General features: G+C 48.4%; 2 protein-coding genes and 1 long non-coding RNA gene across 6 annotated transcripts in view; 1 reads left to right on the top strand and 2 right to left on the bottom strand.

Annotated features, from left to right (window-relative positions):
• Nucleotides 1–21,468, bottom strand: part of unm_hu7910 (un-named hu7910) — a 25,396-nt gene extending 3,928 nt beyond the window's left edge. The window contains exons 1-18 of one of the 3 annotated variants that reach the window (XM_061666807.1): nucleotides 21,240–21,467; nucleotides 13,863–14,033; nucleotides 12,851–12,895; nucleotides 11,717–11,785; nucleotides 5,047–5,127; nucleotides 4,267–4,371; nucleotides 4,140–4,175; nucleotides 3,988–4,032; nucleotides 3,552–3,584; nucleotides 3,447–3,479; nucleotides 3,334–3,369; nucleotides 2,415–2,462; nucleotides 2,241–2,330; nucleotides 2,021–2,071; nucleotides 1,837–1,878; nucleotides 1,680–1,765; nucleotides 1,523–1,609; nucleotides 370–520 (exon numbers count right to left, since the gene is read on the bottom strand). In XM_061666807.1, coding sequence (XP_061522791.1) covers nucleotides 370–520; nucleotides 1,523–1,609; nucleotides 1,680–1,765; nucleotides 1,837–1,878; nucleotides 2,021–2,071; nucleotides 2,241–2,330; nucleotides 2,415–2,462; nucleotides 3,334–3,369; nucleotides 3,447–3,479; nucleotides 3,552–3,584; nucleotides 3,988–4,032; nucleotides 4,140–4,175; nucleotides 4,267–4,371; nucleotides 5,047–5,127; nucleotides 11,717–11,785; nucleotides 12,851–12,895; nucleotides 13,863–14,033; nucleotides 21,240–21,279 — 1,249 coding nt within the window. In that variant the 5' untranslated portion in view covers nucleotides 21,280–21,467. Of the gene's footprint in view, nucleotides 1–369; nucleotides 521–1,522; nucleotides 1,610–1,679; nucleotides 1,766–1,836; nucleotides 1,879–2,020; nucleotides 2,072–2,240; nucleotides 2,331–2,414; nucleotides 2,463–3,333; nucleotides 3,370–3,446; nucleotides 3,501–3,551; nucleotides 3,585–3,987; nucleotides 4,033–4,139; nucleotides 4,176–4,266; nucleotides 4,372–5,046; nucleotides 5,128–11,716; nucleotides 11,786–12,850; nucleotides 12,896–13,862; nucleotides 14,034–21,239 lie in introns of all 3 variants that reach the window. The other 2 variants (XM_061666808.1, XM_061666809.1) reach the window with 2 other exon arrangements.
• On the bottom strand, nucleotides 6,995–7,907 carry LOC133396709 (uncharacterized abhydrolase domain-containing protein DDB_G0269086-like). The gene has a single exon (XM_061666828.1). It carries the CDS (start codon nucleotides 7,595–7,597, stop codon nucleotides 7,025–7,027), a length of 573 nt encoding a protein of 190 aa, XP_061522812.1. The 5' UTR covers nucleotides 7,598–7,907; the 3' UTR covers nucleotides 6,995–7,024.
• LOC133396711 (uncharacterized) lies at nucleotides 21,352–23,516 on the top strand. 2 transcript variants are annotated; one of them, XR_009767400.1, is made up of 3 exons: nucleotides 21,352–21,516; nucleotides 22,654–22,738; nucleotides 23,355–23,516. It is a non-coding gene; the product is annotated as an uncharacterized LOC133396711 (long non-coding RNA). The 2 variants fall into 2 exon arrangements; XR_009767399.1 differs by lacking the exon at nucleotides 21,352–21,516 and having other exon boundaries at nucleotides 22,522–22,738.

Raw genomic sequence — 23,516 nt, 5'->3', positions numbered from 1 at the left:
CAATAATGACAATTACTCCGAGTTAAAAAGTTATCAGTGCAACTAACAACAATCGGACACTTTGGTGAAACAAGAACGGAGGCTGGCTTCTTCGCGGCAATTCACAGTAAGTTATATATTGGCCGCAAAGTCAGCAAATTGGATTGGGAAAATGATGTTAGACTGGCCAAAGTCTTAATCTCGTGACATCGCGTCCTCGAGCGCAAACGGGCCGTTGCATCTCCGAGCGGCAAATTCAATGAGGCATCGGAACGTTTTCCCAAATCGCTCCGCTTTGCCACATCCAATACGGTGGCGACATCAGCGTACGATTCGGCGCTCGCGTAAATCGGCATGCGGCAGCGTTGCCGTGGAAACTCGCGCGGTTACCCAGGAACTGCTGGCGCTCGGCTCGTCTCTTGAGGGCCGCCCTCACCAGGTCGGGCGTGGCGTCCGGAAGCTCCGCCGCGTCTCCGTAGCTGCCGATGGCCTTCTGCAGCATGTCGTTGCTGCGCTGCTTCTCGGCCAGGTCGTCCTCTGCCTGCGCGCCCGCACACGCGCACGCACACGCGTTCAGTGCAGTGTACCCCCATTCGTCGTTCACCAGCTCACTATATTGCTTTGACGTTTTTTTTTTTGACAGTATACAAGCAAGTTTGCATTCAGTTACGTGCCTTCGGTACATCACGTTGTGGCGCAACGTCCCAGGAAGCACTGAGCTCCACAATTAAGATCGAGAAGAGGCGGAGAAGGTCCACAACCTAACCCGACGTATACTCCCACAGAGCGGAGAGAATATATTCCTGCTCCGTGTGTATTAACGTAGCAGGTGTTTGAAGGTTTGCCATAACCCAACCGTCTATGCTAATTTCAGCTAGCTCATCGATGGCTTTTCACTTTATATGCTCGCATTAAGCTAGCTGACGTTTGTTTGATGAAACCATATGGTTTGGTTGGACATTTTGGTGTTGAACTATACAATGAATCCTCGAACTTTCGTGTGTCGGTTTTACAGTTACACGACAGTATTTGGACTTAGTCCCCCGTTTCCTTTCAGTTTGTGTCGGTTCATAGTTTATCGAGGAGTTTGATTTTTCCATGTGCCTTCTCTCCCTTTTTGTAATATTTGCTTTTTGCCTTCACGTCCACCACGAAAATGACAAATCTTTGCCATAAACCGCTCGAAGCAAGGACGCTTTGCGTGTTAGGGTACGTTCATAAATCACTCAGAGCGTCGTCGGAGCGCACCGTCGGGTTATTCCGAGCGTCAAAAGCGGGACGAGATGTTCGCCGTTGGATACGGCGGACGCAGCGACGTACGCCGGGCGACGGCCGCCGCGGTCGTCCGTATCGCCGCAGAAAACGGAGCGCGCTCCGGCTCTCTGACCACTGCAGAGCGTCAGACAGAATTTGCGAACGTAGCCTCCGTACGAGTCCGTTTGGATGGGACGAGATGTAACGCGGTGGCGGCATTTTGGCTGACAATCGAGTCGGTCTGGACGGTGAGCGCGTACGACGGCGCGGAGGTCCTTGAACCGCGCACCTGCGCCTTCCCGTAGTGAGCGCGGGGGCTCTCCGGGTGCCGCTGGACCAAGGTCTCGAAGGCTCGCAGCGCCGCCTCCACTTTCCCCTGCCGCACAACAAAAACACACGTTCGATGCATTCGAAGGCAGCGCGAACCCTCCCTTCCCGTCACGTACTTTCTTGCGCAGCTTCTCGGCAGCGTCCAGTTCCGCTTTGATGCTTTTGTCCGACGCGTTGAGCAGTTTGGCTTTCTTCTTCTTGGCTGGAGGACAAAGGGGAGCGCGAGAGAAACACTTGCAGCGACTCGGCAGAGCTGCGGCTCATCTTCTGTACCTTTGCCTTTGGTCTCGTCCGCGGCCGTGCGCTTCGCCGCTTCTGCGACAAAGACGACCGAACCGTCAAGCTCAACTATTGCCGGTGGCTTTGTAAGGTAACCCCTCGCGATAAAAGGGGTTCACTGTACATCTTTAAAAGACAAAAACACGTTGAATCTACATCAGTTCATAAAGGAAGATACCTTCGTCTTGTGTCGACTTGGAGTTTGTCACATCATCTTTCGCAGAGTCCACTTCAGCACACACAAACAAAAAAGTTCAACAAGGAATCAACATAGCTCGAGCTTAGCTTAAACGAGCCTTTAAGTGATCAAAAGATCAATTGATGAATGAATTAGTCATGAAAATGACTTCCTGCGGCGGGAACGCTGTTGGCGGCGGTTGTGGTACGGGCGCGCTCACCCGCGGGGGGGCCGCCGCTTTCTCCGGCGGTCTCGCTCTGCGCTTCGACTGGCTCGGACCGCGGCTCCGCCTCCGCCTCCGCCGACGGCCCTGGCGCACAAAAAGCGCTGTCGTTAAAAACGCAAACGTCGCCAATCTGGATCAGTAAAAAAAAAAAAAAAAAAAAAAAATTACCATCTTCTCGTGTCCACTTGGAGCTCGTCAAGTCTTTTGCAGATTCCACTTCACCGCAAACAAATAAAACAGTTTGTATTCGCCAGCAATCAACTTTAGCTGAGCTGTATAACAGTTTTTTTTTTTCTTAAATTAGCTTTTAACTTGTCAAACATCTGTCAAGGAGGAGTTCAGAAAGCCTCGTTAATTATACTAATAATTAGAGAATGCAATTTATGGAGAAATCGCATGTCGATGCTGAAGGAACGACGCTGGACTGAAATGCGGGGAATCCATTCATATGAAGAAAGGTTGAACGTGAGACTGAAAAATAGAGAATTTAAATGATAGAAGTACATTTGGAAAGTGTCCCCAAGAAATCGGCATGGAAAATATGGAATGCTGAAAAATGTGGGAATTTGGGGAACGCGCCGAATACGGCAGGAGAGGAGCATTTGCCAGATGGAATGCTTTGAATCGGTCAAGGGATGGGCAAGGAGGAAGCATCGATTCATTTCGGAATTTTTTGTCCTGAATGAGATGATCCTTTTGCAGCTGGAGAAATGCGGAAGAAGTAAAAAGTCTGCATTCATTTGGCAGCGTTGGCGTGGAAAATGTGGAATCATGAAAAAACCAAGTATTTGGAAATTGTCCCACAGTGTGAATTTGTGATGGGAAAGATGAGGCTTTTTGAATTTTTCAAATTGTTTTTTTTTTTTTTTTTTTTTTTTTTTAACTGAACGCCTCATGCGCTTGTATGTTGGGAAAATGGGGAATTGTGGTGAGAAGTGAACAAATCAAGCCCGAATGTCCCGAAAGTTGTAAAAATGCGGACGTCGGAACGGTTCGATTGGTCCAGTGGAATTCCCTTCAGCGCCGACGCAAGGAATCCATCTTGCGCGAAGGGCGAAAGCGGCGCTCGAGGCGGCGGGCGGCTCACCGACGGTCTCCTGAGACGAAGCCTCCTCCACCAAGACTACAAGCACAAAACGTCCACAGTCGAAACCACGACAACGCGGCCTTTAGCGCGCGGCCCGCCGCCGACGTCCTCACCTCCGCTCGTGTCGACGGCGTCCGCGTCCTCCCCTGAGAGACAGCGAGCCGAGACTTCATGATGGAGGATGACAAAGACGACACAACAGAAAACTTTTTACACACCGCCGAGATGCTCCGTGTCGCCGCGAGGATCATCTGCAACACAAACGAGGGACGCGCTGAGGGAACATCACGCTACGTCTGTCGTAGGACGCGTCGACGAATGTCCGTCGCTGATTTAGCGCAGGAGCCGAGTCTATTCCCAAATCCTTTGTCTTCACAGCAGGAAGGGAAAATTTGATTTCGAGCATCAAGTTGTCAAATCTTTCAAATTCTCTACAAAATGATTTCAAGACGTCTCACGTCAACATCCATCAAGACGTTTGGGAAATTGGACGACTTGTTGAAGATCAGAGCCGAGTCGGCCGTTTCGAGCCTTTTCGAGACCCACGCAAACAATATTGTCGAGCACAGGTTCTGCCCTTCTTTAGTAATCAGCACAAGAACACGGGTTGCTTTTCATGTTGAAGAATATCCGAAGCGTTTGTGTCGGACTCACCTGCTACAAAGTCGTCTTCTACGAACGCAGGCAGCGGAACGGCAGCTGGAGGGCACACACACACGCACGAGCAAGCGAGTCGAACCGCGCCAAACGTTTTGAGGGCGAAGAGGTGCCGAAGTTATCGGAGGGTCGAAGAGTGCAGGACACACCTTGGATTTCAGAGTCCGCATCCTCGGCTTCGGACACTGACGCACACGCACAAACGCACGGCAAGCGTGTCATGACACGCGCGCACGCACTTCAACGAGTTGGCAAACAAACTGTCGGAACACACACTTGCTGGCGAGTTCTCCGCCGTGCTCGCAACTGGACGCTCCTCCGCCGACTCCTCCCCCGGCGGCCGTGCAGCTCGTCGGTAGGCCGACCGCTCTTCGGCGGGTTCTAGCTCGTGAAAAATGGAAAATCCATCTGGAAACATACTGGATGGCGTTGTACTCATACCTCCATAAAGTACACGACGCGACGCCTTCTTTGCCGTCGCGTGTCATCACGTATGTGCGGAGCGGCGGACGACCCTTGCGGCGAATGGACGCGCTGAAACACGAGAGCGTCGACGGCGGGCGGGCTGAAGGCGAGCTCAAAATCGTAACAAGAATATTTCTCTTCTCGTCCGGATTACACTTAAACTAAAACTCACCGATAATGTAACTTGTTTTGAGGCCATTTTCACTTGTTTCAAGCCAGTGGAAAAAATGTTCTCGCGATGTGTAATGGGTCCCGTCATGCTTACAACAATAAAGATATAACTTACAGGCCGAACATCTGACTGTTTGTCCTTTACTATTTGTTAGGCTTCGCTAACTTTACAACAGAGAGAAAAATCGGTTGATTTTTTTTTGGTTTGTATAAATGTGATTAACTTTCTCTTATGTTGTAAAGTGTTAATGTATAAACAAACAAAAATAATTCAGGCCCGACAAATACGTTTTGCACGCAAGTCCAAGCAAAAAAAAAACAAAACTCATCTGTCAAACGACAGCTCATATGTCAAAATCTCGGCGGTCGGGTCGCTCGCATCTCAAGGCGCTGCAGTTTGACTTTTTTGCTACTCGTCACCTTGGGCGCGCGCCAACTCAGCTGGTCCGTCTTCAGGCGGCTGGCCCCGCCCCCGCCCCCGGCTCGTCTTTTCTTTCAGGCCTGTTTGGAGGCGACAACGTGACAAACACAAATCGCTCACATCATCTTCACGCGGTCGCACGCGCGGCAACGTGACTCGTGTCGTCTAATTTCAATACGAAGGAGCGTGCGAGGCGACGCGCACCTGAGGCGGTTGACAGTAACTGTGGACGGCCACGCGAACGACAATCATTCCAATCATTTTCTTTTTTTTGTTAAAAACCAGAACGCAAAGCCTTTTCCCTTTTACGTTGTCTACTAGTGCAGTAATAATTAAACTGTCATATTAAATATTAAACTGTAATAGTTTACAGTAACATAACATCCATCCATTCTCATAAAAAAATAAATTAGAGCTGCAACTAACGGATAGTCGGTAGACTTTTTCAATTAATCCATGAATCAGACAAAAAAAAAAAAAAAGATTTCCATCCCTTTATTCAAAAGAGGGACATTTCAAATTGACAGAAATCACAGAAACAAATTTATGGTTATTAAGATTACGAATTAGTTACTGGTTTGGTATGCGACCATGTCGAACAGTTTTCCAAAATAAAAGCAATCTTTGCAAAAAACAAACCACAAAGCGGATCAGTCTGCCTTCACAGAGGACGACAGAAATCGGGAAATATTTCATGCCGAGAGGCTGAAATTCTGAGCATTTGGAACATTTTGGACAAGGTCTCTGAATGATTTAGCGATTATCAAACTAGTTCACTTCATAATGAATTAGTGATTGATTAATCGACGCCCCTCTAAACAAAACAAATGTAAGACAACAGCACAAAAGAAAGAATAAGAAGACAGCGCCATTTGATGTTTTATTTGACACTTGTCACATCGGGGGGAAACGTTCCATTAACGTAGATGGAGGCGGAGTTTACAGTGCTCATATTCACATGGGCGAAGCTTACAACAACAACAACAACAACAACACAAATCAATCAATAGTTTCTCATTGGCTGTGTTGGGAATCACTCTCGCGCCACTACGGAGCAAAGTGAGCGACTTGGCCACCTGGTGGCGCTGTTCCAAGAAGTACCGAGTAGCGATTATCCCCTCGCGTGATACTCCAAAGTATCCCGCGATGCGGCTTGGCGCCAGAAAAGCAACACGGCGGAGCACCGCGATGCGCGAGGGGCGGCGGGCGAGCACCGCCAATAACCACAATTGATGCCCATCACAATTGCATTGAAAACAAAGACAAAAAAATCTGGGGGGGGGATATGCGGCTCGGCTGCCGTCGCTACGTTTGGAATCTATTATTCCTTCCCGACTCCCTCATCACTCCAAAGGCTTTTCTTTTAATTGGAAAGTTGCAACAAAGTTGCAACTATTGAGGTTCCCCTTAAGTCGAAGCACATCCAGATTTTCCAATCGATTGAAAACGGAACCGGGAGCAATCCAAACTCAGATCAGATCGCGTCAGTTGAAATCAGATCTTATTGGCTTTACGTGTTCTGTCCAATTGGACCGAAGTCCATTTATAAAAACAAAAATGTTTTTTTCTATTTCGAGCCTTGGAGAAAATGTCGGCTTTTCCAACAGTTGAATGCGGTGTGCGCTATCCAGCCGCTCTTCAGTGTTGGGTGGTTCTACGTGGGAGCCTTTTCTCGGGATGGACTTCTTGCCAGCGGGCAAAAGTATATTTGGCAATTCGGGGCAACGGAACATTCCGAGTGTCCTGCGGCAAGTTGCACATTGAAAAGGAACATCGTTGATGCGTGTGCGGATCTCTGAGCCGTACGGTCCGATACAAAAGGATTTGCGGTCACCGAGTGTATTTTGTCGACTATTTTCAAATTCCCAGAGAGTAACGAGGGAGTCGGGAATGATTCCAAACATGGCCACCGTCTCCATGGAGACAGAAAAAAAAAAAAACCCCCCAAAGAAAAACAAACAGGAGCACAGGAAGCATTTACTTCTTCTTGCCGCCGGCAGCCATCTTGTCGGCGACCGCGACCTTCTCCCTCCTGCCGGCCGTCACGCCGCCGGCGCGCCGACTTTTCTCCTCCGGAGCCTGAGTGGCGTTCGCCTTCCTGGCGTCGGGACGCTCGGCTTCCGTCCGGTCCCGAGCGGCCTCGTCGCGCGCTCGCTCCTCCTCCCCGCCGGCGCTCTCCTCGCCCTGAGCCAGTCGATCGCTCTCTCGAACGAGGCGCTCTTTCTCGGCCGCCTCTTTTTCTTTGCGCGGCCGCTCCACGTCTCCGGCGAGCCTCTCCCTTTCCTTCCCTCCCTCTCCGGCCGAGCGCTCCCTCTCTTCCGTGGCTTCGTCGAAAGCGAGTCTCTCTCGCTCCGGCTTCTCTTCGTCCGCCTTCTCCCGCTCCAAGCTTCCCTTTTCTGCTTTTTCCCGCGCCCTCCTTTCTTTTTCCCACTCCATCTTTTCCCTCTCCACTTCCATCCTCCTGGTCTCCACCTCCATCCGCTCCCTTTCCAGCCCAATCCTCTCCTTCTCCAGCTTGAGTGTTTCCCGGGTGACCTCCAGCGTCTTCATCTTCAGCCGCCAGGCCGTCTCCTCGCCCGGGTCGTCCTCGGCGAGGAGCGTTTTGATCTCGGAGAGGGCGACGCGAGCGACCCTTCTGGCCTCCGTCTTCTCGTTGACGACGTTCAGTTCTTCTCGTAGGGCGGCCCGCAACGCGTCGTCTCGCCCCGGAAGTTCTAAAGTCGGAACACGGTCGGCAACGAGGTGACGTGTCGCGACTGGTTAGGGACACGGCAACCGGGGGAGAGTTAGACGAGCGGCCAAACGCACGGTCAGTGAGGGGGGGGGGATTGGGTTGGGAGTGCAAATGGATGCTAAATGTGTTAGCGTTCACCAAAAGCAAAGTCCCCACACGGATGCAGGCGCAGTTTTTGTACCTCGGCTCCCGTTCTTCCTCAAAGTTCTTTCTTCCGGGATCTCGTCTGAGCCGCCGAACGGGAAAGAAAAAAGACGTGGAGCTGCCGCTAAGATGCCAACATCACACGTCACGCGTGCATCCCAACACTACCTTCGTTCACTTCCGTCTCATCGGGATCCTCGTCCACGTCTCGGAGCGCTTCGCACGCACGCACACGCACACGCACACGTGTTTAGAAACTGAGCCCACAGTGTTCGCTACGTCACGGTGATGTCAGAGATCAGCAGACTGAAGAATGAAGTCTTGACCATCAAGTCTGAAGCTAATTCTATTCTTTGTTACTTTATTAGTATTAAGATGAGTTCAAGTTTGACAACTGGCGAAGTTAACATAGCTTACCCGTCATTGTGGGTTTTATAGTGATGGAGGAAGTTAGATGTCGTAGTTGCGAATTTCTGCGTGTCGCTGTTGTCTTTTTCATGATTTCATCCAAAGCCTTGAAAATGTTCAAATAGGAGCATGCGACACTTATCGAGCCGAATCAACGGCAGGTCAAAGTCAAGCGCAGTCGAGACATGCGAGTCCCCGCTTCTGGCGGCCAGGTTACCATGGCAACAAACACGCTCGGCTTTCGCGTTAGCGCAAGCAAAAGCGCGTGCGGGACCTGCGGGCGGCACAGCGGAGGCCGGCGTCGGCCCGCCGGGTACGGACGCGAGCCGAGCGGCCGACACGCACCGACGCGCGTACCTCTCCTGGACGCCTGCTTCCTGCGGGAACCTTTGAACTTCCTGTCATCTGAAGCCACAAACAGCAGAGAACGTTCATCAGCGACGCCAAAGCCAGCAAGGCGCCTTCCGATCGGGAATCGCCGGCGCACCGCCGCCCTTTCTCGGGGTTAAGAAACTAAACGTGAGGCTCTGCGGTGAAATTCCAAGATGAACCTACAACACACTTTCACCTTTACAGGTGAACTGCATTTGACCTTCTGTAAACTTGTAATATTCCAACTCTTCAATGTTTCGCTGGCTTTTCTTGACGACTTGCTGTTCTCTCTCCCAGCTGAAACATTCAACAGTTTGGACGTGTGCGCTCAAAAGTTAAGCGAAGAGCAAAGCGAGTGTGCGTTTTAGGGTCGAGCGCAAACTTTTTGTGGCTAGTGTAATTCACACGCACAAATTTGGGGGCGGTAGAGTGCTTGTCTCCCAAACCCGAAGGTCGCGGGTTCAATCCCAAGCCTGCGCGACCACGTCAGAGCGCCCTCGAGCGAGCAGCCGGCAGTTAATACGTCAGCGAATGAGGCGGCTCTTCAAGTTCTTTTCTAGGTAGCAAAGCGGCTAAATGTCCATTGAAAACACGCACGGGTTCAGTTACAAGAACTAAAAGATGGCGCCAATTCATCTGGCCCGAGAAGAAAACAAGATTGAGATACTTCGTTCATGAAATGATTCATTTGGATCCCTGCTGTGTTCCAAGCCCAATTCCACTGAAGTTGGGACCTTGTGTTCAACACAAATAAAAACAGAATGGAATGATTTGCAAATCATATTTCATTGAATACACGACAAAGACAAAGAAGATAGTTCATGTTCAAACTGACGAACTTGATTGTTTTGAGCAAATAATCTTAAACTCAGAATTTGATGGCCGCAACACGTTCTTTTCCTCTTTGGCCCGGAGGACACGACGTCCACAATTTCGAATGACAATTTGAAATGCGGACTCGTCGGACCACGGAACCCTTTTCCACTTTGCGTCGGTCCATCTTCGATGAGCTCGGGCCCAGAGAAGCCGGCGGCGTTTCTGGGGGTTGTTGATAAATGGCTTTTGCTTTGCATAGTAGAGTTTCAAGTTGCCCTTACGGACGTAGCGCCCAACTGTATTGACTGACATTGGTTTTCGGAAGTGTTCCGGAGCCCGTGCGGTGAAATCCTTCACACGATGATGTCGGTTTTCGATGCAGTGCCGCTTGAAGGATCGAAGGTCACGGGCGACCATTTTCTCACGCACTTGTTCCCAAAGAGGTGAGCCTCGCCCCCCCCCCCCCCCCCCGTGTTTGCTTGTGAATGACTGAGCGATTCAGGGAAGCAACCATGGCCCCCACCTGTTCCCAATTTGCCTGTTCACCTGCGGGATGTTCCAAACACGCGTTTGATGAGCATTCCGCAACTTTTCTCCGTCTTTTTTGCCACCCGTCGCAGCTTTTTTGGAACGTGTTGCAGCCATAAAATTCTCAGTTCATGATTATTGGCTAAACACAATGAGGTTTATCAGTTGGAACATTAAATATCCTGTCTTTGTAGTGTATTCAATTAAATATTGGTTGAACATGAATTGCAAATCATTGTATTCTGTTTTTATTTACGTTTAACACAACGTCCCAACTTCATTGGAATTGGGCTTGTATTGCCCCGCAAATGTTCTCTCTTTTTCTTTTTCTGTCCATCCAGCTCGACAAGCGCGTCCTCCATCAGGTTCTGAGTTCTGCTTCCTGTTCTCCTATTGGTTCTGAAGGTCCAGTATGACCCCTTTGACTTCCACGTCATCAAGGTAAGAAGCGCCGCCCCGCCGGCGCATCCCGGCCGCCTTCGCCTCTGCCTCTTCCTCGCCATCTTCCTCCTCCTCCTCCTCCTCCTCCTCCTCGCTCCGCTCTACTGGCGCGCTGACCACGTCGTAGAGGAAGGCGAAGAAGCCGTACATCCAATCAGAGCCCTCCTCTGCCAAAATATTTACAACCTCTTCAAGAGACTCGCCTGGCGCACTACCGTCGCCATCTTTGGTCAGGCCTGACGAAAAAAAGAGAAGAGAAAAGAAGATAGGGGGCGATGGCGAGGGCGGGATGGAACGCAACTTAAAAAGAAGAAGAAGACATGACACAAGGATGGCGTGAGGGATGAAGCGTGTCATCAAATAAAGGAGGATGATGATGGAGAGAAGAGAAGGAAGGGGCGTTAAAGTCGTCGTTCACACAGCCGGCAGCCGACGGGCTGGACTTCCTGTTGCCGCATCGCCGAGTCATCCGACTTCCCGTCCGCGTGCGCAAACGGCGCCAAACGTTTCCGAGGCAGCGCGCAGGAGGAGCGGTCGGCTCGTCCGCCCCGCAGTTCTCGGTGGGGGACGCTCGTCGGCGATTGGCCGGCGACCGCCGGGCCAAATTTCAGCTGGGACGGGCCACGCCGATGAGGAGAAAACGGACGGACCCGCCCCTTTGGACTTCGGAGGAGCGTCGCTCACCCGCTAAATGTGTGCTCCTCCTACATGCTCTCCACATATTTCCACTCATTAAAACCGAGCGAGACTGATTCAAAGTATCCTGAGCGCCTGTCGTCACTGTCAAGAAACCGGAGACTTTTGTTGAACAATCGCTTCTTCTCACTTCAGCACTCGTAAACCTCCAAAACACAAACATCACACCGAATGCAACCCGTGCGCGCAGGCACGTGCCCGCTCTGCGTAGTTGGGGACCTTCTCCGCCTCTTCTTCTAGCTCTTTTTTACGCCGCACGGCTTCCGGTCGAGGTCGGCGCCGCCCGACGTGTTGTGGCGCAAATTGGTGCCACGGCTGTCAATTCAGACTCGCGCAAGTGTTCAAAACAATCTTTTGACTCAAACTGAAATGTTCGTAAGAGCTTTTAAAAATCAGCGACACAGCGCTGATTTTTGCGATGGACGAGCATTTTTTGGGGCCGAACGCCTCGGAAAGCTTCCGAAAGCGTTAGCGCGTTACTGTAAAGCGCCTCAGTCGACAGAAAGACCAAAACGTTAGCGGGGACTTGCCGAGCAGGACTTTGGCATCCTCCGCGTCAAAGTCGCCGTCGCCGTCTGCGTCGTAGGCCCTCAGCTTCCCTGCAGCACGAGGACGACAAGAAGAAAAAGAGAAATGAACCGTGGCGGCGGCTTCCCGCGGTTTCGGATAATCATAAATGGCTCCGTTTTTCCTCATCCTTCCTGCTGCTGACTACTCGTCTTTGTTGGACTAATCCCACTTCATTGAAGCCTTTTGTCATCTTTCCTTCTTCAAAAGAAGTCATAAAAGTACGATTTGCGCTGACATGAAGTTGGATCGGAACATGCCTACTCAAGATGTTTAGAATGGCTCACATTATGAGCTGAAATACACCTCAAACTCCAACCCCCGAAGACTTCAAATGGACAAGATGAGCCTTGAAATAAAAAGCTTACAGCTCAGCACGTTCAACATGTGACATTCGTTCGTGGCGGTTGTTTCAATTACGTCTACAAATCCTGCTCCTTTCTGTTAGCCTGTCTGTGGCATTCCGCATTCTGTGTTAGCATGAAGGTAGAGGACTTTCACTAGACAAAATGACGTGCTTACGTCGAATATTTTGGCGTCGAAACGTACAATGTTTTCAGTTTCGTATTTGGAGAACTGTGCGAGCAGGAGAATGAGAACGGCCACGAACGAACACCACAAAAAGCTTTCGAATGCGTTTCAAATGTTTTTGGATGAGGTTTCTCTACGTCACGGACAGGTCGCGAACATAAACGCCGTGGGTTCGGCTTCGCCCGCCAATTCTCACACTTACAGAGGTTCGTCTGCAACCTCATCAGTGAAGAACAGTTTCAAATGATGCGCCTCTTCCGTCTTCGCACACCTCGGGTCTTTGGGCGCCGTGTAGGACTCGCATTCGTGCCGGCCGGGCGGCATATAGCGAGCGTCTTACATCCGACGTGTGGAAACAAGTGCCGCGACGACCTCGCTCAAAATCGTCGTAGCGGGCGAGACACACGAGTGAATGTTGGATGAAGTGAAGGGGGGGAAAGAAAAGAAAAAAGATGGCGACGTCCACGCGGCCTACGAGCTGGCAAGTAACCGAGGGGACAGGAAGGAGAAAAAGTCATGCAAGAAAGTAGACGGCACGCTTTGTCTTTGACATGTCGAACGTGTACCTTGTAAAACTTGGGAAAAGTTGCTACGAAACTCCTGAGCTCTGGCTGCGTGCAGACAACACACAAAATAGAAGAAGAAGAAGAAGAAGAAGGGAGGAAGGAAACAAAGTTGAATGTCGTCCTGACTTCAACGACGAGCCACCAACCGTGTGCATCTCAACAATGAAGACAAAGTTCATTTCATTCACAAGTTCAATTCAAAACAAAAACATCTGATTCGATTCCTGTTCAGCTTCAATTTCAGTTTCTTTGCCTCCCATCCATCCAGCAAGCCACCCGCGCATCCATCACACACATTCATTACACACGTTGGAAAGAAAAAGACAAATTATTTCTACCTTCAGAAACTTGGATTGTTTTTCATGTAGTGTTTTCTTTTCTTGTGATAATGAAGTTGCTTTTGGTGAAATTGAAGCTATAGTCAGCAAAACATATTTCACTCTGTGTGCCATACACGACTTTCACTTTTGCATTCAACTACTGAAATCAACTTTCCAACAATATTCAAACTTTGAGATAAACCCGCATTAGGATTATCCTTCCTCTTTTTGTACATCTGGATAAATTCTATATTTACAGAGCTGCAACTCACGATTATCTCAATAATCGATGAATCTGTCGATTATTTGTTTGATTATTTCATGAATTGGATAAAAAGCATTTTTCAATGTCCATCCCTTCATTCGAAAACTACAAAAACGCACCAAGAAACCGATGACGATTCAGTTCCTGGTTTGGTTTGGAAATGGGCACAAATATTGATCGTCGTTTTCCAAAGTCAAAGCAGATGTTTGCAAATGTATTCTTTTGAAAAACAACGCAAAGACAATCAGTCTGCTCTCACGGAGGACGACGCAGACCGTTGACAGGCTGAAATCAGACGATTTGGAAATGTTACGTTAAAATAGTTTCATTTGATAATCAAGTATTAGTCTTATTCATCGATTGTTGCGCCTCGACCTATTTGGATGCGTGTCTTATGAAATAGTAACGATCGTCTTGTCCCGCTTACCGATGACGCTGTCGTAGTCGACGATGTCGAAGTAGACGACGGCCACCGAGCTCCAGACGCCCAACAGCGCCAGCACGGCCAACCAGGTGAACGCAGAATACTTGGCGCCCGTGCCCGCGCCAGCGTCGCCTCCCGCCGCCTTCTTGCTTCCCGACGACGGCGGCTTTGCCTCTGAAGATGCCACACGACAAACACGCAAAAGGTGAAACACACTACGCTGGGGCCTCAAAAAAAAAAAAAATCATCATGAGTAATCAAGTCACATTGATGAAAACAAATTAAAAAAAAAAAAAAAAACTTTTTCCGCAATCCGTGCTACAAAGCGCAAAATGGGTGATCTGCGCTGCTTACACGAACAACAACCGAGAGGAACGAGTTGACAGTCAGCAATTTGATTCCCACAAAGAAACGGACAACGGCGGAATCGTTTTCCTTTTGTTTTGCAGAGGCCGATAAAGGAGCCGCCGCGGTGCAAAGCAAGCAAAATCCTAGCTTGCGCAAAAGCCAGCATTTCTCCACGTTGCAAACTTTCCACCTGGGCTATGCGCAAAACAGAATTTGGAATTTTGATTTCATTTTGGCTCATCGCTCTCTCTTTTTGGGTAGATTTTATTTTTGCCGAGGTCGCGTGTCCTTGCAGTTTGCGGGTGTTAAATTGATGTTTTATGATGTTAAATTGTTGAACTTTCAAAATATTCATTGAAATTAAAAAAGGGAATTCGTGTCACTTATTTTTCTTCCGTGACCTGTCAAGAACATTTTTTTTTTTTTCTGCGAAAGTTGATGCAAGGTAATGTGGGGGAAAAACAGTTTCAAAGCTTGTTCGGTATCAAGAGAAATGACTCAACAAGGGATTAAAAAACAAACTTATTTAGAATAGTATCATTGTCACTTGCTTCACTATATGTGAAGGAGAAAAATAACAATTCAAATCAGAAATCCTATTTTTGCAAAAAACACAAAATCTGAGATTCAGTCAGAACCAGAACACATTTGACTTCAAAACAAGTCGGTCGGACCGGATGACAAGTTAGCGAAATGAGTCCGAGCCGCTTTCCCCCGGCAAATCCAGCCCCGCCTTGGCTTCCGTCGTGCCAGATGAGAAATTCGGGCTCTTCGTCTGGCGCGCGGCATTAGCGTCGACCGTACGGCGGCCGACCTCGGCCGAGTAGCGGGGCGCGCCCCGGACCGCTCGCCGGCCGATCGCGGGGCGCAGATGGACCAACGAGTCGCCCGATGACTTTAACAATTTTGGAGTCTTCCAATAACCTAACGTGCAAGTTTTGGGAAGGTGGGAAGCAAAATCTCACACAAACATGCAAACGCCACACAGGAAGGCTGAAGCCCAGATTCGAACCCCGCAAGTGCGAACCACTTGGCCAACGTGCCGCCCACAAATGTCGACCAATTAATCCCAATCGACAAATTGAAGTCCGGGCCCAAGTTAATTACATAAGACATCAAAGCAAACACACACACACACACACACAGCAGTCGTTAGGCAACGCAGGCGTCGCTTCGCGGGTCGAGGCCGTCGGCGCCCTTTGCGAGCGTCCCAAACGGCAGAGGTCGAAGCGACCCGGGGACGCTCGGAACGCCGGGCCGACGGGGGGCGGGTCCCGCCGCAGCTGTTCCTCGCGAGCGGCTGAGAGCTTCCGACGCGCGAGTCGCCACCCACCGGAGAGCGCAGGAGCCGCGGCCTCCTCCGCGCCGTCTCCTCCTAGAAGAAGAAAATCGCTTGAGCCGCAGTGGAAGCGGCGAAACCAAAGTCCAGTTCAAAGGTCACGCAGATCCTACCCGTCTCCCGGAGGCCGTCCCGGGCCTCCTCGCTTACGATCGGCTCCGTCCGCTCCTCCGGGGCGTCGGAGGCGCCGTAGTGGCGGTGGCGCTGCATGGGGCAAACGTTCGGCGCCGGCGGTCAAACTAACGCGTCCGATTCCGAGCGGCACCTTCGCCAGTTGCGCAGCGGACGACGAGCGGCGCGACCGCGAGAGAGTCCGACATCGGGACGCACGCGAGCGCCGCCTCCCCGCCGTCCCGGACCAATCGGGAGCTCCGGAACCCGATGCCCGCTATTCTTAGAGCCCACGGAGCTCGCGGCGCTGCGTGTTTGTGTGCGCGTGAGATGCCGCAGAGGACAAAAGTCAAGCGAACGACCTCGACGGCCGCTGTTCGTTGGCGGCCCGTTTATAGAACGACAAGGCCGCTACGCGGACCACAGACCTCCTCGACCGCCCCCGAAAGTTAAAGGATATACTGCAACTTGAATACGCTCCCATTCTCGGACTTTGCGGAATTCAAAATAGCGCAGCTCATGCACGCGACGCGCAACGATATTCAACAACAACAAATCTAAAGCACACGCGCGTCTCCATAAGACGAGTTCACTTTTGGAACGGTTATGATCGTGAATTGAAAACACGTAGCTCCCTAATTATGTTGACAACAAGAGTGATAAATAAACATACAAAACGGCTATAAGGGAAAAAGACAGAAAGAAGATGAAGACGTTACCAATGCGAGCTTGAATATCGTGGATTTCAACTGTTAAACTCTCCACGACACTAAGATAGACCCATTCTTATTTTTATTTTGGATACTTGCAATATACTTATTGGTTTAGTACTTTATGATGTCATGACGACTCTCGTTTAAGAGTCCTAGAATACAATCTGTACGATCAGCTTCCTAAATCATGACGAGTCGTTTATGTAATTAGGGAGGACGACCTGATAAGGTTTGACTTCTTCCTTCTCCTTTTGAACGTACACATTCTACATTCCTTTTTGTTTATTCCTTTGTCGCCAGTTTGATCTTGTGTCGATTGTCTTGTTTTCTGTATATGTTCAAGAAACGCAATACAATAATGAAAACAATTCATAGTTCACAGGATACAGTAAACGCCCGTTTATTACAGGAAATACAAAAAAGATGTCATTCTTTTCATTTTTACACCTCCCACACACTTTAAACGCATTTAAACTTATTCAAAGACAATTTTGAAAATATTTCTCGCAGTTCCCCAAAAGAGAGACTTCGCATGCTTGCGTCAAGCTTTTGTCACTCCAGTTAAAGTCTAAAGTACAGACATGTAAACACCGAGGCACGAAAAAGGTGACAAAAAAAATAAACATTGTAGAAAGGGTCTGGGGGGGATCCCCCCGTTTTGGATTTGAACATAAATTAAGCAATCTGGAAGACTCTTAAGAGTACAATAAGGCAAAATAAACACATTTCCTTCACGCTGAAAAACATTTATTTACACCGCTCAAGTACATGTGGATGTCCAAATTTAGGATTGAAATGAAATTTGCCTCGTTTATTTCCCCTTTTTTTTTTTTTTTTTTTTTTGCTTTGGGCTCCAACTTGAGCCGGGCCCACCTCCACCTGCACCCGATGCCAGCTTCAAGCTGTGCCACATGAATAGCATCCTCCTCTTTAAGCGCTCTCATACTGGAAAAGAATTGATGCAAATCGTTGTCCGCTTCACTTCATTTTTCACGATGACCAACTTCAAAGGCTAATCCCAAAAGCATCCTCCAGGGAAATATGAAGTACAATATTTTTCAGTTTTTATTGGCCATTGCTAAATTTGAAGTGAGTTCATTCTGAGTTGTGACATAATCCCTAACACCGCTCCTTCGCTTAATTCATTTAACATTAACATCCGTACACTAATTAGATAAACGTAGGCGTGTTTCCTAATTAATACAAGATGTACTAGCGGATCAGCTCTTGTCACAGATGTTACGTGTGCTTCGCGGGACCGCAACCGGGGTCACGACCTGCAGCACCTCAACGCGAAAATACAAAAAAAGAGCAGTGCGACAAATACGACACGGGCTGATCTGATGAGCAAAAATGTTGCTTAAACGTAAGAGTAGCAATAGAGGATGCCCGCTCCAGAGGTGGGGAGACTCGCCAAACATTGTACTCAAGTAAGAGTACTGTTACTTGACAAGAATGTGACTCAAGTACAAGTAAAAAGTAGTCCTCCAAAAAATGACTTGAGTAAGAGAGAAAAGTACACAGTGAAATAATTACTCAAGTACTGAGTAAACAGTGAGTAACTTCAGAGTTTTTAACCACAGCATGAAGATCAATTAAAAAAAAAATAATAATTACAAAATAAAATGCAAATTCTGATGTTGCTGTGTGCGGACGTGTGCATGCCGTCACAACTACGACAAAACATCTGCAATTTACCGCACGGTGTTTTCTCAAGTTATAAGTGAGCCGAAACATCCACGTTTGGGCACAGTGCCAGACAAATACGACAACACGTGAAAGCCGTTGTTTTTGTTCGTCTCAATGTAAACACGACGAGTTGCGCGCCGTTGCCGTCATGGTAACGACGACCTTCACAACACGGCCGCCACATAGGCGCGGCGATCAGCCGGGCTGGCTTATCTAGTTTTAATACCTATGCCCGGGAAGCCCAATAGAAAACGTCGTGCTAAGTCATGTGACTTTCTTGTGTCGTTTGATTGGTGAACTAGATTTAAACGTCACTTGCGCTTAAGCTGGATTGGAGCAACCAGCGCCAATGCGGAAGTCGTAGTCTCGCTCACGAAATAGTTGATAAATCAAAGTAGCGAGCGACATTTAGATCATTGTAATGGAGTAAAAGTACCGTTACTTCTGAACGGCGGAAGTTTTTTTTCCGGTCTCGTCAACTCATGTGATTTATCCAAAGGCGGTCCCGAGCGCACAGGCGGAACCACGGGCTGCCGCGCCAGCATATTAGTCCGCTGCGGAGTAACATTGACAATTACATCTGTGTGTTGATGGTGGATGTGTGAAATGGATCCACAACTCCAATTCCAATGAAGTTGGGACGTTGTGTTAAAAATAAACAAAAACAGAATACAATGATTTGCAAATCATGTTCAACCTATATTTAATTAAATACACTACAAAGACAAGATATTTAATGTTCAAACTGATAAACTTGATTGTTTTTAGCAAATAATCATGAACTTAGAATTTTATGAAGCCACGCTGTTGTAACACGTGCAGAATGTGGTTTGGCATCGTCTTGCTGAAATAAGCAGGGGCGTCCATGAAAAAGACGTTGCTTGGATGGCAGCGTATGTTTCTCCAAAACCTGGATGTACCTTTCAGCATTAATGGTGCCTTCACAGATGTGTAAGTGACCCATGCCACTGGCACTAACACAGCCCCATACCATCCCAGATGCTGGCTTTTGAACTTTGCGTCCATAACAGTCCGGATTGTTCTTTTCCTCTTAGGCCCCGGATGACACGACGTCCACAATTTCCCAAAACAATTTGAAATGTGGACTTGTCGGACCACAGAACACTTTTCCACTATGCATCGGTCCATCTTAGATGAGCTCGGGCCCAGAGAAGCCGGCGGCGTTTCTGGGTGTTGTTGAGAGTTTCAAGTTGCACTTCCGGATGTAGCGCCGAACTGTATTGACTGACATTGGTTTTCTGAAGTGTTCCTGAGCCCACGCGGTGATATCCTTTACACATGTGACGTCGGTTATTGATGCAGCGCCTATCAATCGATCGAAGGTCACGGGCATTCAATGTCGGTTTTGGGCCTTGCCGCTTACAGGCAGTGATTTCTCCAGATTCTCTGAACCTTTTGATGATATTATGGACCGGAGATGATGAAATCCCTCAATTCCTTGCAATTGTACGTTGAGGAACATTGTCTACTTTTCTACCCACTCCTGGCCCCCACCTGTTCCCAATGAGCCTGTTCACCTGTTCACCTGCGGGATTTGTTCCAAACACGTGTTTGATGAGCATTGCGCAACTTTCTCCGTCTTTTTTGCCACCTGTCCCAGCTTTTTTGGAACGTGTTGCAGCCATAAAATTCTAACTTCATGATTATTGGCTAAAAACAATTAAGTTTATCAGTTGGAACATTAAATATCTTGTGTTTGTAGTGTATTCAATTCAATATAGGTTGAACATGACATGCAAATCATTGTACTCCGTTTCTACTGATGTTTAACACAACGTCCCAACTTCATTGGAATTGGGCTTGTAGCCGCCAGCGCTCAACGAGTACGAAATTCTATGACGACAGCGACCCACGACCCGCCCCCCAGAAAAACTCATCAGATCTGTACGATTCACGGAAATGGCCTATTTTGAGTTGAAAATGGCGGATTTTGCCAAAAGGCGACTTTGCATGTATGAAAATAAACCTGACACATCAAACTAAAACCAGTACATTTGAACACTAAAATCTTCAACCAAAGTACACAATTTGGGCTAAGAAACATCTGGAAATTAGCATAGATGTTACGAGTAATTCTAAAGCTTTAAACTACTGCTACTTAAACAGACACGGACGGAGCAGCAACCCATACAAACAATGACAGTCTGACAAAACGCTAGAACTTTTGAAAATCGGATGGCAAAGTTCCAGAGAAATTGAGCTGGTTTCTGTCCGAACGCGAACGATGAACGGTTCCCGCGGTACCATCGACTGACTTACGCGGGAAAAGAAACTCATTCACCCCTAACCCCATGACCGGAAAGATGGCCTGAACTGTTCCCGGACAAGCAATCGCGGACGTCGGCGTTGCGTTGCGTAAACCTGCTGCGTCCTATTAAGGCCACACTAACAACTGTGAAAAAGGCAAAGGTCCTGGCGACCGCGCGTTGTCCTCAAACAGACGCCGGCCAATCAGGGCCCAGTTTCAAGGTCATTAAAAGTAGTGCATTTGTCCAGGGTTCGCAGGACCACCGCTCCCCTGCAGTTGACATCAAGAGCTTCGACATCAATTCTGGGGAATTTCCTCGGTGGAAATTCAACTCTTCATTTGGCTTTTTCAATAAACCGTTTGTCATCCTATATTTGGGGAAAGTGAGACGTTACGTGTCAACGAGTAAGACGACAGGCTACGAATGAAAGGTATAGCCAAGAAATGTAAAGTCACATCTAAAAAGTGCGTCATTGTTAGCTGCGGCTCGCAGGCTTCCTCGTGGCCTTTCAGCAGCACAAGATCGCGACGTCACGTCCCGTTCGGACTTTCGGGACTCGCCAAAAGCCTGGCGATGAACCGTTGACTCGTTGAATCGTTCCGTGCTGTGGCTCTTCGGGCGGCCCCGAGCTCCGGAGCGCAGCAACAGATCGCCCAACCCCAACCCAAATCCGAACCCGAGCCCGAGCTTGCGTCATCCGAACGCTCCCCCACCTACGATAGATCGCTGCATTCGGCGAGCGCCTTGATTTAATGCACTTGGTTGACGCGACGCGACGCGACGCGCCGAAATGTGAGCCGAATTCAAGTCGGCTTATTTCACGTTCAAACGACGAGACATCATCGGCGGAATGGCAACGGGAGTGAGCTCAAGACATTTCTGACGTTCGCGAGTAAAACACAACACAAACCTTTCGGGGAATGCGTTTTAGGACTTTTCTTCGGAGCCATTGCGTCGTCAATTCACCAGAAGGCTTTTATCGAGGGAGCGGCAGCTAACGGCGACTTTGGTTGATTTTTTTTTTTGTTCGTTCGTTGGTGGCGACGATGGATGAAGATGAAGCTGCTGCTGCCGCTGCTAACGAGCTAGCGAGCTAGCTTGGAGACCAGCGACGCTACGCGCAAGAGTCACTCTGATTGGCCACGCGCTCAACCAATCGGTGACACGGAATAGCCTAACGGGCGAAGGTAAGGGCGTGCTCGAAAAGATTTGAGCCAATCATGATCGTGGAAAACTTCCCACTGTTTGGACAGTTAAAAAAAAAAACGTGGCAGGAGAAGAGTTGACGCCATCTGAGGCGGAACATAATCTGGATTTCTCCCAAAAATCACATGGTGAACCTTTCAAAGTGCTTCAATTGAGATCTCAAAAGTGTTTGAGTTTGTATGCAAACACATTCATTCATGTCTGCATTTCTGTCACACACATATCAAACTATGTGCTGCTTTTAAAAACCACAAAAATCTATACTGAACATACATAGACGTGCACGATCAGTATATGCATATTTAACATGCACTGTTTATTACAATCCATACACATAGCTCTCAACTGGCACTCAATTTGTTCCAATGTGAAGTATTCGAATAGTTATTATTAGCACATATAATTTTAATCTTTAACTCCCCTCAAAGTTCAATGTAACAATTATTAATTGATTAAGAGATGCGTAATACACTATAGATTGGACATTTTATTTTGGTTAAAACCGATACGTGACTGCGTCAGGAAACCACAAGGTGGCGCTGTGGTATATCAGTAAACATACGCGTTTAAAAAAGATATTCACAATCTAAATATTGCGTTTCATGTTATACCAAAAAAATAATGCACGTGTATTGTGCTAATGTAAATTTTGCTGCCGTAGTCGCTTTAAGTCCCTTAACAAGACTGATCAAGTATAAATCACTTAATAACACGAACACACAGACACACACACACACACACACACACACACACACACACACAGCGGTGAGGCTGATTTGTCGGCTTGTGTCTGGTTTATTTATCGCAGGATGTTGTTTTAAATACAGACATTTATTTGCAAAATACTAAAGAGTATTACAACTCAAAAGTACTAAAAAGTGTATATATTTATTGTAGTCGTCATCATCATCATCATCATCATCATGAATATTGTTTGTAAAACACCAGGGTGAGGGGTGAGGGGTTTGGGGGTCACTGAGGCACAACTTTCTCCTTCTTCACACCAAAGTTTTTGTTTTACTGGCAAAAAAAAGAGAATAAGAAGATTTTTTATGACTTAATCCGTTTCTGTCTCTCAATGCAACTGTTTTATTGTGTTGTTGTTCTTTTGTGGAGAGACTGACGAGAAAAGCTCCAAAGGGAACCCTCGTCACACAAAATGGCGGCAGGACAGAAGACTCCGCCTCCTCTGTCGTCAACAAGGTGAGCGCCTGCCGATACTCCGCCCACTTTCTGACATCACTCACATGAACCACAATGACACCAGTATGGAACCTGTTTTACACCTGTGTGACACCCGCGTTGAACCAATATCACACAGGTTTCGAACCGGTTTGACACCTGTTTGAATCCATTGCTGCACCAGTATTACACGCTTGACACTGGTTTTGAACCAATATGAAGTGGTGCACAAGTGGGACTGGCGTTGAACCAATGCAACAGCATGTTTCAACTAGTTCGGCACCAGTATGACACCTTTGTTTGAACCAATATAACACCAGTTTTGAACCTGTGTTGAACCAGTTTGACATCAGCGTCGTACAACAATCTGCGTGAATCCATCGTTGAACCAGTGTCACGACGAGTGTCCGTCCGGTGTCGTACCAGTGCGACACCTAGGCTGAACCAGTACAAATCCACTTTGCAGGTGGACGAATCAGCGCGGGTCGGATCAGTACAAACGCCGACTAAGAATTGTTGCCGTTGCCCGAAACGAAGTGTTTGTTGCCGTGGTGCTTGTGTTGCCTGGACGACGTCTCGTTGCCGTTTTTGTCGTTGCTAAGCCGAGAAGACGTTTGAGACGTTTGTTGTTGTCCAGATGTCGGAATGTTCCCGTGCACTCCGTTCTGATTTAAAGACGAGCAAGCAGCTTTTGTGGTGAAAAGGGAAATGAAGGCAGGAAGGCGAACCACCCTCGTCCCTCCGCTCCGGAACCGTCGGCGCTCGTGATGGAATCTTCCTGACCATCGGACCAGTCAAT

This window comes from Phycodurus eques, chromosome 21 (genome assembly GCF_024500275.1).
Source record: "Phycodurus eques isolate BA_2022a chromosome 21, UOR_Pequ_1.1, whole genome shotgun sequence".
Classification (NCBI taxonomy): domain Eukaryota; kingdom Metazoa; phylum Chordata; class Actinopteri; order Syngnathiformes; family Syngnathidae; genus Phycodurus; species Phycodurus eques.
Note: the sequence above shows the minus strand (reverse complement) of the source record. Positions and strands in the feature narration are given on the sequence as shown.